Below are 16254 nucleotides of genomic sequence, written 5' to 3'. Positions count from 1 at the left end.
CACGGAAGTTTGATGGAACACAAAGGGAAATGAGGAAAAAAAAACGAAATCACGGGACGTTGTTGATTAGAGTTTCTTAGGATAGTTTTGTTGATAAGAGCGATAGCACTGGCGGTATTGGAAGTGTTGGAGTCAAAGATATTTGGTTGATTGGAGGTTTAGTTATTGAGATTGTGTGTCATTCAGAAGCATTAGATTAGAGGGTATATTGGAAAATGAAGATCTTTCACTTTAATAGCAGCGAACATGGGAATAGCAATTTGGGCGGGTTGGACAGCTCTGGCGGCCTGGAGAACTTGGATGGGTTGGATGTGGAAAACCAGTTCAACTCGGTGGAGATGGAGTTGATAGAACAGAGAATCAGCAACAACCGAAAGAACCAGCATGGGAACAAAAGAACATCGAAGAAGGCATTGAGCTACGACATATTCATACCCAGGTTTATCAACAGCAACAACAAGATGTTCTACTACATCTTCTTCTTGATGGTGGTTGGGCTCGTGGGCATTTTCTTGAACTTTGGGCTAGGAATCAGGCTCTCTGAGTACGACGAGGAGACAGAAGGCGAAGATTCCAGCGAGAACTACATCGACAACAGCAGCTAAGCGCTGGAGCAGCTGGAACACCTCCAGCAGCTGGGCCACCTGCTTGGGAAGCAGCGCCCGCACGCGAGAATCCGCACATAATGCACGTGCGCAAGTTGTAGCTCGTATCGCCACGTGATCGTCCGCGTCTCCGGCTGCGACGCAGCAGAGCCGCACTTTAGTGCGTCACGGCGATTTTCACGGGCAGCACAAGCAGCAAAACCAGCACAGCGAAACCAGCGACGCTCATTTGCTCCCTCTCGTGCTGCTTCTGGTGCTGGTTTTGCTCTGTCTGCTGTCACGCCTTTGCTTCTGTGTCTCGTGCTCTGTGTCCTGAAGGCTCTTGCTTATTATGTTCTAGAGGAACGATCCCACAGCTGCTACTTTACCACCAACAAATGAGTTCCAACAGCAATACCACCAATTCTGCTAGCGATTCCAACTCTGCAAATACCAAGCTCGCAAAGAATTCCAATCCCAACTCCAATTCTTTCAAAGAGTTGGCTGCTAATGATCCTTCGCTATTGGAAGATGCTTCTACTCTTTTGATGTTCTCAAATGCTGCCATTATCAACTTGAATCACCTAAATCAATCTTCTCCACCAAACAACACTGTCAATATCAACCCATCCTCCCAAAACAACCCAAACAACCCAAACAATCAAACAATTAACAACAACAACAACATCTTAAACCAATCTCCATCTCCATCTCAATCCCAATCTCAATCCCAGCCTCAACCCCAACCTCAACCCCAGATTAAAACTCATTATCCCAATATTCTATCAAAACCTCCCTCCCCAATTTACTCTCCCAGAAATATCAATGTTAACACTGCCAGCTCTGCCAGCTCTGTTAATACCAATTCCAGCAATAAAAACAATGTCCTGAATAATCCCCTGAGTTCTATCACCAAAATTTCCCATTCAAAGTCTCACTCTCTCAAAAACCCAATCCACCACTACAATATACACCAGTCTCACTCAAATTCAATTCCTGGGCCTGCTTTGGCTGTATTATCAACCTCAAACCAATTCAATCAAAATACTAATATCAACAACCTCCTAAATAGAAACAACATCAATAACATCAACAATCTAAATAACATCAATAACCAAATCAATCTAAATAATATCAACAACCAAATTAATCTAAACAATCGACACAATATCAATAATATCAATAATATCAATAATATCAATAATATTCACAATTTTTCTCACAATATTCCTCACAATCTTAATAATCCAAATAATATCAACAACATCAACAACATCAACAATAACATCAACCCACATAATGTAAACCACCTAAATTATAACTACAACTACTCCTCCTATAACAACAACAGCAGCAACAACAACCTCTTGAATAATAACCAAAATAACAATTTAAACAATAGCCCCACTGCCAAAAATAACCAAAACATAAGCTTAAACACTCACAACAATAACTTATCCATCAACAATATCATTAACAATGTTCCAACCAATTACTCAAATATCAACAATCTTAATCAAAATATCCAAAACATTCAAAACATCCAAAACATTCAAAATATCCAGAATATCCAGAATATCCAAAATAATCAACACAATAGCATCATCAACAACAATGAAAGCAACGTAAAAGCAATGGTAGCCGCCGCTGCTTTAGCTGCTGCTGCTGCTCAACCTCTTCCTTTACACCACCATCATAATCTCAATAATAACAATAACACTATCGAAAACAATAACAATAATAATAATAATAACAATAATAATAACAATAACAATAATAGTAACAATAACAATAATAATAACAATAACAATAATAGTAACAATAACAATAATAATAACGACAACTTGCTCCCAATTAAACCAAAACCAAAATCAAAACCAAAAAGAAACGATCTCAGCAACTTCTTAAACCCAACAACTTCCTCAAACACTATTAATCCTTCTCAACCTCACTCCCAGTCTCAGTCCCCTTCTTCAAATATAAATAGAGTCAAAATTCAAAGTTTCTTAAACACTGATACCTCCAAAAACTCAAAGAAAATTACCTCCAAAAACTCCTTCAAAAATTCTCTCAAAAATTCTCTCAAAAATGCTCCCAAAAATACAATCAAAAACACAATCAAATCCAACATCAACCTCACTAAAAATATCATCAACAAAAACACTCCCCTAAACATAAACTCCATAATCAACCAACCTTCCATTTCTCAACCAAAAACTACTTCAAGTCCCCAATTTAAGAAAAACTCAATTGCCTCTTTATTGTCAAATGACACCGATAACAATATAAATAAATTTAGAAAAAACGACTCTCTACAAATCTCAAACATAATCTCTCATTCCACTTCAAACCAACAAATTCTTCAAAACGCTAATACAAACATCAACCAATTCCAATCAAACTTGCCTCAACTCATTAAAAATGATCATCAAAAATCTTCTTTACCCTTACCAGTTCTTCACTCAAGAATAAAAAATTCCATTAATGAATTGATCAACAATGATATCTCTTCTTCAAATAATACAATAACCACCGCCACCACTACAACAACAACTAATCCTAATAATAACAATATTTATGATAATAACAATAGTAACAATAACAAATCCATTTCTATTTCCACTAATACTCCTAATTTTTCTACAAATTATCCTCAATCTAAGAAAACCCATTCAATTCAACATAATATAGATAATAACAACGGCACTATCTCAAACAATTACGGGTCAAAATCACCATCTCCAACTCCTTCGGAAATCATAAATACTGGTCAGACACCTTCCTATGCTGTTGGCTCTAATTCTGGTATAATTGACTGTATTTGTGAAGTAAACGAAGATGACGGCTTTACTATTCAATGTGATAAATGCTTTCGTTGGCAGCATGCATCCTGCTTTAATATCAGCGATAATGCTGTTCCTGATATCTATCTTTGTGAAAAATGCAACCCAAGAAAATTCAAAAAAATGAAAATCGACTTGAAAGCAATTAAACAAACTCAAAAAGTTAGAATACAAAATTTTCAGCTCCAGAACAAATTGTTTTTGGCTTCAAATAATTCAAAGATCAATTATCTCGTAAATGATACCAATTCTACTGATTTGCCTAAATATTCAAAAAACAACAACAACAAAAATTCAAATAACGACTCAAGCAAATTTGACATTGATATAGATAATGATAGTAGTGTTCTTAGCATTAATGACAATAGCCAAACTCAAGCCAATAAAAAACCCAACAACAAAAATACTATTGCTCAAAATATGAGTATTGAAAATTTCACAAATCCTCAAAATATTCTATCCTCAAATTTGTCCCCAAGTAATTCCTCTTCTTCTTTGGGTGTCGACAATCTGCATTCAAATACCGGAATTTTAAGATCCTATATTGATGAATCCAACATCATATTTAACCATCCCTCTTCCCGAAGGAAAAGAAAAAGTACTGCTGATTTGGAGAATGCTGCTGAATCAACGGTTATTACTACAAGCAGAAAGACATCGAAAAATGAAACTGAAATCAAAAAGGGGAAAAGTAATCCTGCGTCAACTGCTGACACTTCCAATACAACATCAACAAAAGGCACAAACTCCAATAATGGCTCAAAAAATAAAAAAAGGAAAAAAGAGGTCACCGAAGAAGAAGAAGCCAATTCTCAATTAATTACAAAATTTGAATTAACTGGTGATGACTTTTATAAGGTTGCCTATTATAATCTCAATCATTTAGAATATAAGAATGATAATTTAAAATATTTATTTACTAAAAAGTTGCCCGTTATTTTCAATGAAGTGTTGAGAAATCTTGAGTTGAAAAATAATTGTAATGTCATGACAATCTCTAAAGGAGATTACGAAGATCAATTTTTTCCAAGTTTGGTTGTTAGATCAATATATAATCCTGATGTTTCAAATGGGAAACCATCATCCAAGTTTACTGGCGTGTCAAATATGGGATTGTACACCGAAAATATTATCGAAAAAAATTGTATAATTAAGGAATTTTTTGGCGAATTGGATTCACAAGAAAGTTACATTACAAACACAATAAATCAATACAGACTGTGGGGAGTTCCTAAGAATTATAATTTTTTCATCAATTATTTTAAAAGCGAATTGAATGATGAAAGTTTGATTAAAAATTTTCAACCATTTTTATTACCATTATATTTAAATTGCAAAGTTTCAGGAAACTGCACAAGGTTTATAAGAAAAAGCTGTTATCCAAACTGTGAAGTTAAATTTGTACTAGTAAATGAAAATGATGAAAATAATGAAAATAATGAAAATGATGAAAATAATAATAATAATAATAATAATAATAATAATAATAATAATAATAATAATGATAATGATAATGATAATGATGATAATAATGATAATGAAACTGATAATACTTCTAAGATTGAAAATAATTCTGACGATGATTTTAACATGGATAACGACAAAAATAATAGCTCTAATATTAAAAGTAATAGTGAGAAAACTGATAACAAAGATATCAATGAGAAGAAGAATGTTGAAATAAAGGGAAAGATTAAAATATGCTTGGTTTCATTAGAAAAAATTAAGGCCAACACTGAGTTAACTATTAATTGGGAGTGGAACAAATTCCACATTTTTCATCGTGTATTTACTAAAGATACAATTGGGACAATTAATGAAAACAATGAGAAAATCAAATCAAATTTCGGTAACCTTTCTGATGAAGATAAAAAGAAATTAATTTCATCAATTGAAACAATACTAAATCAATGTAAATGTGGATGTTATAAAGTTGGGACCAACGCTAATAATTCCGACTGTAAATTAATAAAAATTAAAAAATTGGGGAGTTATTACCATAGATCCAATAAGAAAGGGACGAAGATAAGTTGCAATAGCAGTACTAGCACTGCTGCTAATAATAACAATGCTGGTAGTGAAGTCTTAGGTTCCAATAACGATCAAATATATCCTGATTTGTTGGGAAGTTTATGTTCGAATCTACCAGGTAAAGGTTTTGAAGCTGGAGATTTAAATGGGAAATCAAGCGTCAGAGGCCGATTGGATTTTAGAGCTAAAATTATCAAGGAAAAGTTGACAAAACAAGAAAGTTTAACAGAAAAATTAGCCATTGAGAAAGAAGAAAAGGAAAAGAAAGAAGAAGTAGAAAAAGAAGAAGAAAAAGAAGAAAAAGAAAAAGGGGAAAAAGAAAAAGAACAGATTAAAAACGAAAAAATAGATGATGAAACTGTTTCCAAATCTGTTGATGGAGATAATAACAAAACCCGAGTTGAAAAAGACAAAGGCAAGGAGATCTTATCAAAACAACCACCCATCAAGAGCATTGCTCTGTTAGATGGAGTCTCGTTTTCTTTCCAGAACGAAAAAAAACGAAAAAAAAATCAGCTTAAGTCCGAGTTTCTCCCTTACAAATATAAGCATCTTCCCCGAAGTGTGTCTGCACCAATCTCTAGCACTTACTCTTCTGGTGGATCCAGCCATTCCAGCTCCAACAAGTCAAAGGACGATTACTTGCCCATTCCTATTAAGTTGAAAAATACCTTGCAGTTGAATATTGCTTCTGACATTACAAGTATAGAGAAGGTGGCGCTTTCGCCTGGTTTGAATATCATTGATGTTCAGAAGGTGTCTACGAGAGTTGTCTCGCCAATTGGAGGAGCACTATCAGCAAACAACATCAATGGCATTGCCAACAACGACAATTCAGACGTCTCACTGCTAAACGAAGAACCCAAGATTGCAGCATCCACAGCACAGCGACCAAAGAAAGTCAAGAAGTTGACATTTGCAGATTATTTGAACAAGAAAAAACAAAAAACATGATTTATTTATATAGTTTAGTTCGTTTTTACTTATTTTTATCTTTTTATCTTTTTATTTTTTATCTTTTTATTTTTTATCTTTTTATTTTTTTATTTTTTTCCACCTCCATTCATTATGCCACATTTTTTGTATATGTTTTTATCCCCAATTGCCTTTGTTTCCATATGCCTTCCATCATATTTTGCCTCGTCCTCTATACCACCCAACGCTGTAACCGTCGGCTCTACTGCTTCTGCTGCTTCTGCTTCTGCTGTTTCGGAACCACGTGACTGCTCTGCTGAAATTTTTCTGTAAACAACTTCTGGAGAGAAACACTTCACCAGCAGCTGTGTTGCCATTGTCCAGATAGTCTGCTCTTGTTGCAAATTCGCATACCAAGATGACCAACATATCTCTATCTGCTGCCAACAATGGCTCGAGGCTTCTTCAGGAGCTACTTGAGTCCTCCAAGAACTTGCCCACCCAGTCCTCTGAGTTTGATTCGATCCAGTTAGGAGTTAATGAAATCAAGAAGAGAGCACACAACTTGAGAAGAAACAAAGACAAAAATCCCAACTACACCAAGGCTCACTATTTGTTAGCTGGAAGTGGAGCCTCTATCGATTACATTGAGTCTGAGCTAAAATCAATCGAAAGCCAACTACCTCAATACCTCGATTCTTCAAACCTTCCTGTTATCTCCAATGACTTTGATGCTTATTTAGACTCTAAGAAGGACGAGTGCATTTTGGCCGCTATTGAACGTTCATTGGCCTTGGCTGCCAAAGATTACGATAACTATGTTAACCAGAATATTTCAATTGACTGGAAATCCAAAAGAGACGATGTCATCAAATCCTTTGGAATTTCATTACCAAATAATAATAATACTAATAGTAATAGTAATACTACCGGTACCAACATCCTTAATGAGGTTGATGAAAATGCAAACGCTAATACAAACGACGATGCCAATGATACCAATTCACTTCAGTATAAGAAATTGAAAAAAGGTGATTCTTCATCTCTATGGAAAAAGAAATCCAATCATTTGAACAATGTTTTGTCAACAGCCGACTTTCAAGACTTGACTCCATTGAACCCAAAACTAATCAACGTTAACGATTTTTCATCGCGAGATAAATTTGAAAAAAATGCATTGTATATTTATCAGTTTAACAATTTCAGACAGTCAAACAAAAACTACCCATTGGCCAACTGTTTTATGGATATTACAAGCGCTGCAACAGATGCAAAATCAAAACAAATTAATGAGGTTTGGAAGATTTTGAATAATTTCATTAAAGTAAATAATATCACTGACAACATCAACCTTTCTAACGACAACAATTACATCAACAATACAATATCGTTTAGAAAAAAACTTTTGCTCTCAAGTAAAAAATACCTAGAATCTCAATTTTTTGATCATGTCAATAACATTTTCAACAAAAACCTTCAAATAAATAGCAACGAAAACGGTTTACCAACAAATATAAACAAAATTAAATCATTTTTAAATTCTCAGCATATCAAGAAAAACCTCAAGAATATTAACATAACCTTGATAAATGACGTTCCAATTTGGCCACTAATCTTTTATCTTCTAAGAGCAGGCTGCTACACAGACGCTTTAGAAGTCTTGGAATCAAATAAATCTGTTTTTAAAAAAATCGATCAAAACTTCTTGACATACTTTAGAAAATTTGTTTCGCTAAACAATGAAAATAAGAAATTATCAAAAGATTTGGAGAATAAAATTCAAATTGAGTTTAACCAATTTATTAGAAACTCAATTGATGTTGATCCTTATAAATATGCCGTTTACAAAATAATCGGCAGATGTGATCTCACAAAGAAAAATATTCCAAGAATCACTATTGGAATCGAGGACTGGTTGTGGCTCCATCTCACCTATATTAATGAAGATAATAATGATTTAGTCAATGATCCAGTTTATCAGAGATACACCTTGGCAGATTTGCAAAAAACTATCATTCAATCAGGTGCTGGTCACTTTAACACTGTCAATAATCCATTGTATTTGCAGACATTAGTTTTAACGGGTTTATATGAGCTTGCTGTTCAACAAGCTTATACCATAAATGAAATTGACGCTGTGCACTTGGCCATTGGATTTGCCTACTATGCATTGTTGAGATTCTCTTCTAATCAGGGAAGTAGCAATCTATTGATAACCAAAAATTCTCAAAAACAAACAGAAATAAACTTTTCTAGATTGTTGGGTTACTATACTAGATCATTTCGATTTTCGGAGACAAGGGCTAGTGTTGAGTATCTTTTATTAATTTGTCTACGTAAGGACAAACATCAAATCGAAATTGCTCATGAAGCTTTGCGCGAGCTAGTTCTAGAAACTCGTGAATTTAGTATGCTCTTGGGTGATATCAATTCCGATGGAACAGCATTACCAGGAAGAATCGAAGAAAGAAAAGAATTGTTGTACCTTCAAAACGAAAAGGAATATCTTGATAAAATTGCAGAGAAAGCGGCTATTAAAGCTGATGAGGAAGGAAGAATCTATGACAGTTTGTTACTATATCAGTTGTCCGAAAAGCACGATACTGTAATAAGCATTGTCAATAAATTATTGGCAGATTTGCTAAGTAACATCGATATCTACACTTCATTAAATGATCAAGCACTAAAAGAAAATGGCGAGGCACAGCCAATTGATATTGCTAGGAACTTGAGCGAAATTTATAAATTAAGTCCTGAGAAGATAAGCACCAAAAACAGAAATATTCTAGATATGTTACTAGGCATTTTAGACATTCGTCAAAACTTTATTGAAAACAAATGGAAATTATGTTTGAAATTAATTGAGGACTTGAATATTTTCCCATTAAATTGTTCAAATAACAATGATTTAAACTATGCTAGAAAGAAGGCTCAAGAATTCAATGAATTAGATGAAAACATAGCCAAAAATATTTCAAACTTGTTATTGATTACTATGACATGTGTTTCAGAATTCATTTATCAATTATCCAATAGTTCATATATTGATCCTGCAAAGGAAGCCAAGTTGTTTGAATTAAATGAAATGTCAAAGAATTGTATGATCTATGCTGGTATGGTTCAATATAAAATGCCTAGGGAAACTTATAGCAAACTTATCAGCTTGGAGTCAATAAATATGTGATTTCGGATGGATAGACTTTGTATCGATAGACTTTGTATCGATTGTTGGTTCAGTTGGCTGTGTCATATTATTCCAAAGCGTTGGCGTACGGGAAAATTATGAAGAAATATATAAATAATTGAATAGTTTAGCAATCTGATTTGTTTGAAATGTAGAAGATTGGAAGTAAAATTGTATTTTTCCATCGGAAAAAAAGCGTAGCAATGGAAATATACCGAAACCATTTGGTTTAAGCTAGAGTTTGGTCAAGCTTCCATATAGAAATATTTTCAAACACAGATTAAACCTTCAAAAATTCGATACTTTATTTCCGTTATCTTAATCAGGTTTTTAACTTTATGCTAAGCTTTTTAGCTTATGGCCAAGTCTATTGTTGAACTTTAAATTATCTTGCGCGAAAGATGGGCAAAAACATTTTCCCTAAAATGTTGTACATTTTTATTTTGCTTCTCAAAGACAATTTTGATTTGAATTCTTTCTAATTTATTGGAAAGAGAAGATAAAATGCAAGAAAACGTTTATTTTTTTTTTATCTGGAATCCAAGTCTGGCTTTTATCATAAACCAAAGGCCGGCTTTTATTATTTTCAGTGCCGTAATGTTACAGATCTTTCTTTTGATCCTCATTTGTGGTTCCAATTCGTTATCTGGTTTCCAATTGGTTGAATAGCTATTGTTTCCAGCAAAGGTTTGACTTTTATTTCTGTGGGGTTCTTTGGCTTCATTCTGTCCAATTACACAAATGCTAGTATAGTTGTGCATCGAGTAACTGGTAGGCACAACTTCCTGGCACAACTTATTAACCTCCCCACAGTCTCCTTAACGTCGATCACAAACCTGAACTTATCTTAGGGCAGAACATTATTATGGATCAAAGATACCCACAACTATGCTCCCATCAACTGCTCATATAAAGGGGATAGTCCCTCAAACTCAGCAAACAAATAGAACTTTCAGCTGTTTTCTGAATCAATAATCAGATCAAATATGCCACTAGCCAATCTTATTCATCACTCCAGCTATTATTCTGGCCATTTTTCCAGACCACTCTATGGAAATAAACTTCGAGGCAGAAATATTCTTTATCAAATCTCTCTGTTCAGTTCTTTTCCTTATCTTGCTTCTCAGGTTCTTCAGTATCTTCCCTTGGACATAATATGGCTATTATCCCTATCATCTGATACCTTGGGTGAACAGTCCAATAAAGTATTGTATAATTGTATTCAAATTAATTTGCAAAGTGAATTTGTATTTGGAAAACTAAAAACCAAATTCTCCAATTTTGACATGTCTAGAGTCTTAGTGGTGAATTCTAATTGGTTTCACTTGTTTTCAAACAAATTCATGAAGTACACCAAAAATTTAATCGTACTCTCAGATGTCCCTGGTCCCAAATTTCTTCGTCTTTCAAATCTATTAAACCCATTATTAAATCAATTAGACTCGTTTTATTGCAACATTGATGTTCTTGATCTATTTCATGACTATTATGTGGTTATTAACTGCTCAAAATATCACAAAAGAAATCAATTAAAAATCAATTATAAGGGTACGCTAATTAACCTGTGTCTTAAAGATTATACACAGTTGTTGTCATATTTTAGTGAAATTCCAATGATTTTAAAAGAATTCAATAAAGAAGTCTGTTGGCTTTTTGATGACTACAATAAAAGACTAGATTCGTTGACATTGTTGTCACTCAACAACATTCATTATATTGTCAATCCATATCAATACTACAGTTTCGAGAAGTTGGTATATTTGAAAAACTTGAGTTTGTCAAATAACGATCTACCCTCAATTCCTAATTTAAGCACATTAATCAACTTGAAAGCCCTCAATTTAACCAAAAATAGAATTCAGAAACTTGATAACTTATCCAACTTGATCAACTTGAGAAAACTATATTTAAATGAAAATCAAATTGAAAAAATAGAAAACATATCACGTCTTGCAAGATTGGAACTACTTTCATTAAATAAAAACAAAATCGACAAACTACAGGGTCTTGATAAGCAAACTAGTTTGGAAAAGTTATACTTGAGTGAGAACAATATAAACAGCTTAGAAGGATTATCTAGTTTGGTGAATTTAAAAATCTTAAGCTTGGAAAATAACAAAATTCCAAATATAGGAACTAGTTTAGCCAGGCTAGTCAAATTAGAAAATTTGTATTTGTCCAATAATTGCATAAATAAATTAGAAGGATTATCCAATCTAGTAAATTTGAAACTCTTGACATTGGCTCATAACAATATAAAAATGATTGAAGGTTTAAATACACTTGTTAATTTGAGTGAGCTCTATTTGAGTGAAAACAAAATTTCTAAATTAGAAGGCTTAACCAAATCTTTCAATTTAAAGATATTGAGGCTACAAAATAATCAAATAGAGACAATAAATCATGTTTCAAGCTTACTGAATTTAACTGAATTAGACTTGGGACTGAACAATATCAAAAAAATAGAGAATTTACAAAGTTTGGTCAAGTTAGAATTTTTATTATTGGACAACAATAGTATAGTAAAATTAGAAAATTTATTAAGCACAAGAAATTTAAAATGGCTAAACCTTTCTAACAATCAAATCCAAAAGATAGAAGGCTTGGAAACGTTGACAAAACTAGAAAAGTTGTATTTAGGAGAAAACAAAATTTCCAAATTTGAAATTTCATCAAACCTAGAAAATTTGAAAACACTAAGTTTACTTAATAACCAGATCAAATTAGTGGAAAATTGGTCAGATCTAACCAACCTCACTTATATATCTTTACATAATAATGAGATTGAAGTATTGCCAAACATAGAGCTAAAGAATTTGGAAACTTTGCTTTTGGGTTATAACAAAATTACCAAGCTAAATTGGCTATCACATTTTGAAAACTTAAAAATATTAAGCTTGAATAATAATCAAATCAAAAAATTGTCAGGACTTATGGTGTTGAGAAATTTAAAAAATTTATATTTAGAAAGTAACAAAATTATCAGATTGGAGGGGTTGATAACTTTAACTAATTTAGAAACATTGTTTCTAGGCAAAAATGATATTAACAAAATAGAAGGAATTTCAAATCTTACAAAATTAAAAATATTGGATTTATCATACAACAAAATTGAGGTAATAGAAAACATATCAAATTTGACCAATTTAACCGAACTCAATTTGCAAAATAATAGTATCATGAAATTGCAGAATCTATATGGTCTTGTCAAATTAGAGAGTTTGTTCTTGGATTATAATGCAATCACAAAAATTGAGAAGTTATCAGCTATAAAAAATTTGAAATCATTGAGTTTGTATCTGAATAATATAATAAAAATAGAAGGCTTGACAGCTTTAGGCAAACTAGAACGTTTATATTTAGGTAAAAACAGTATATCTAAGTTAGAAGGATTAGAAAGTCTTGTGAATCTTAAAAATCTAAGTCTTCAAGCTAATAAAATTGAGAAACTAGAAAATCTATCTAATTTATGCAGCTTAATAACTCTAGATTTAAGTCTAAATTGTATTCTCAAGCTAGAAAATTTAGAAAAACTAGAAAACTTGCAGATATTATATCTACCTAATAATTTGATTTCAAAACTAAAAAACATCTTGTATTTAAAAAATTTAAATAGTTTGAAGTTGAGTGACAACCAAATAGAGAAAATAGAGGGATTGGACAATTTAATACAGTTGGAGAATTTGGAATTAGAAAGAAATAAAATTAAAAAAATTGAAGGTCTAACTACACTAACAAGATTGAAAACGTTATCTTTGACTAGGAATAAAATACTGAAATTAGAAGGACTATCAACTCTTATAAATTTACAGCTATTTGGTGCTGTGTATAATCTGATTTCAAAAATAGAAGGATTATCGTATTTAACTCTGTTGAAACTGTTATACTTGGGCGGAAATGAAATCATGAAATTAGAAGGATTGTCCAATCTTGTTAATTTAGAATCTTTATTATTGGAACAGAATCAAATCAAAAAGTTGGAAAACATTCTGAATTTGGCTCGACTTCAGCTATTGTATATCAGTGGCAATGAAATCAAAAAATTGGAAAACTTGGATCAGTTGAGCAAACTTAGAGATTTCAATATTCTGTATAATTTGATTGAGAATGTTGAGAATATTCTGATGCTTTTGAATTTACAAGAATTAGACATTTCACACAACAAGATAATCCAAATGGATGATATGTCGAGCTTGATCAACTTGAAAAAATTGAAAATTGATGGCAATCCACTCACACATTCCAAAATACCACTAAATTTGATCAATCTTAAAGAGTTGATAGCTGATAAACCTGTGATGGATAGCATAAAAAATGTAACAGGAGCTGAACCGATATCTGAGATTCAAAAGTCAAATAGAAAACAGGGACTCTTGAACATACTTGCTGGCAGTGAGATGTACAAGTCAGACAAACTACAAAAGGTGTTTGAAGTGGGATGGCTTCAGTTCTGGAGACTAGATACCAATGCCATTGAGGCAACTGATGAATACACCTCAATGATACAAAAAATGATATTTGAGTTGATCCAGTTGCAGACACAGTTTGTTCAATGGTGTATATCGATGTGTGGGGCTGGTATTGATTTCCTTGCTCAAGATTCAGATATAATTAAGCCATATACAAAACTGTTGTTTTGCACACACTATTTCAAGTCGTTTGATTATATTGCTACGGTACATGAGCTGCATCTAGTAGTTCCATTGACCAAGTTGTTGATTAAACAGGGCAATGTGATTGATGGGCAGTGGATCGTGGTATTCGACAAATGGGTGGATGTGGCCAAAGAAAAATGGTTCAGGTTTTTATTTGATTTTATCAAAGCTGATTTGTTTCTCAGATTTATGACAAGAATTGAAAAAAATGGTCAGCAAGTTTGCTTGAAATACAACAACTGGAAGCTGACATTGGAGTCGAGTGGAATTATCAAAAAACACACATTCAACTATATGACATCGCAGCATTATTACTTTATTACCAAAACTATAGAAAAAATCAAACAAATAATGCTGAAACTAAAGAAAAACGATATAGATCATAAACTAGTTGAGAATTGCGAAGTAACCATTGAGAAGATGCATCAGCTCTGTTTGGAATTAGATAAAGTGTATGTGATATATGAAACCAAACATATATTGGATAAGCTAAGGGATCCTTTGTCAGTGAGTTTGTCGAAAGAAATACCACAGTTTAATTTCTTGGAGATGTTTTTGGTTGCAAGTTCCAAAACATTAATAAACAGAAATTTGTCTCTATTTTTGTTGGTATTTGAGAGTTTTTTGGCTGTGGTTTCATTTAAGGTTGAAATGTATAGTCTTTCATTTGAATTACCAAGTATTAACATTACTGATTTGAAATATGAGTTTATTAGAGAGATTGATTCTGACCAAAGTGAAATTAAACTTATAAATATGTCAAACAATCGGGAATACGTATTGATCATTTATAACTATTATCAATTCAGCAAAATAATTGAAAAGGCATATAATCAATACTATAGTTATTGGACAAATCCTTATAACGTGATTGTTAATAAACAAATTGAATAATATGAGGCAGTTTAACTGAATTTGGAGACTCTTTTTTGGAATATTTAACAATTTAATAAGTTCACGATTTGCTGGGTTCATGATAGAAGAGTTACTTCTTGATCTAGGACCATAGTTTATTATTGTGAATGACTTTCAGAACTAAATTACTCTCAATCAACTGCGAAAACAAAAATAAAAAAATTAGAATAAGCAGTTGTTTTATTTTAGAATAATAATAATGAGGTTTCTAAATACAGAGAAAGCAGCTAGAACTTTTGATACTTTATACTTTCATTTTTGCTATACTGTAATTTAATTATTAGCGGGAATAAAAATTAAATAGTTTGACCAATGTGTTATCAAACATGATAAAAACTAGTAAAAAAATTTGAGTAAAAAGAAATGATAGATTACTACATGATTTATTAAATATGTAGATATTTATGAAACACAATATAGAGTTGCTTTTAGTAAAACAGTTGATAATTGTTAAGGGATTTCAGTATTCAACCAGTTGAATGATTTTTTTTTTGAATTACATCATCTAAATGTATTTCGATTGGTATTTAATCCAGAGGTTTGATAATCACTTAAAGTCAGAAATTAAATCCTGTTGATAATACTTTGATGGTAATTTAGGAAAAATATTATTGCACATCAAATAACACAATTTGCGTGAATTTTCCATTAGATAATAGTTAACTTAATAAACAAATTTTGACTCGATAGATATTATTTATCAAAAACGGAATGCACTAGCGTTGATTTTGCAACTTTCTCAAATGTTCCAACGTTTTTAGCTTTGGTTAAGTTAATTTTCACAATGATACGTTAAAAAAAACAAGAAATACTGGTATAGATTTATTTGATTCTTTAAGTTTCTAATATGTAATGCCGAAAAGTTCTCTTCACACAGTGGAAGATGAGCCAATGGCTGGGAATCGAGAAAAAGACAGAATTGTGTGTTTATTATATGCTTGTTTAATAGTACTTACGTTTATTCTATTAAGCAGGTATTGGTGTGTTTTGCAAAGCAGATATTGGAACAGGAATCTTTGAGCATTTTCATTTTACTTCATTTCACAAAACAATAAGGCTCCTAAACCACATTTGATATTGTTCCACGCTTTTTGTTATTGAGATAAATTCACAATCTCAAACTGCAT

At 32.2% G+C, this 16254-nt stretch overlaps 4 protein-coding genes across 4 annotated transcripts; all 4 read left to right on the top strand.

Annotated features, from left to right (window-relative positions):
- The first annotated feature begins 48 nt into the window (after nucleotides 1-48).
- On the top strand, nucleotides 49-794 carry ASCRUDRAFT_102840 (uncharacterized protein). The gene has a single exon (XM_020188550.1). It carries the CDS (start codon nucleotides 216-218, stop codon nucleotides 603-605), a length of 390 nt encoding a protein of 129 aa, XP_020050444.1. The 5' UTR covers nucleotides 49-215; the 3' UTR covers nucleotides 606-794.
- A 188-nt stretch (nucleotides 795-982) lies between these two features.
- Nucleotides 983-6412, top strand: ASCRUDRAFT_6007 (histone-binding protein SET3; the record flags this gene model as incomplete). The annotated part of the gene is made up of 1 exon (XM_020191250.1): nucleotides 983-6412. The coding sequence occupies one exon, from the start codon at nucleotides 983-985 to the stop codon at nucleotides 6410-6412; it is 5430 nt and encodes a 1809-aa protein (XP_020050443.1).
- Nucleotides 6413-6480: 68 nt separating this feature from the next.
- Nucleotides 6481-9830, top strand: NIC96 (linker nucleoporin NIC96). The gene has a single exon (XM_020192452.1). It carries the CDS (start codon nucleotides 6792-6794, stop codon nucleotides 9555-9557), a length of 2766 nt encoding a protein of 921 aa, XP_020050442.1. The 5' UTR covers nucleotides 6481-6791; the 3' UTR covers nucleotides 9558-9830.
- A 1340-nt stretch (nucleotides 9831-11170) lies between these two features.
- ASCRUDRAFT_30168 (leucine-rich repeat domain-containing protein) lies at nucleotides 11171-13678 on the top strand (the record flags this gene model as incomplete). The annotated part of the gene is made up of 2 exons (XM_020190168.1): nucleotides 11171-11727; nucleotides 13174-13678. Coding segments are annotated over 2 exons (1062 nt in total), but the record flags the coding sequence as incomplete, so codon positions are not given.
- Between the last annotated feature and the right edge of the window lie 2576 nt (nucleotides 13679-16254).

This window comes from Ascoidea rubescens (genome assembly GCF_001661345.1).
Source record: "Ascoidea rubescens DSM 1968 unplaced genomic scaffold ASCRUscaffold_1, whole genome shotgun sequence".
Taxonomy (NCBI): domain Eukaryota; kingdom Fungi; phylum Ascomycota; class Saccharomycetes; order Ascoideales; family Ascoideaceae; genus Ascoidea; species Ascoidea rubescens.
Note: the sequence above shows the minus strand (reverse complement) of the source record. Positions and strands in the feature narration are given on the sequence as shown.

What these genes read in the sequence shown, in the direction of transcription:
- ASCRUDRAFT_102840 (XM_020188550.1), top strand. Translation starts at nt 216, where the DNA reads ATGAAGATCTTTCACTTTAATAGCAGCGAACATGGGAATAGCAATTTG.
- NIC96 (XM_020192452.1), top strand. Translation starts at nt 6,792, where the DNA reads ATGACCAACATATCTCTATCTGCTGCCAACAATGGCTCGAGGCTTCTT.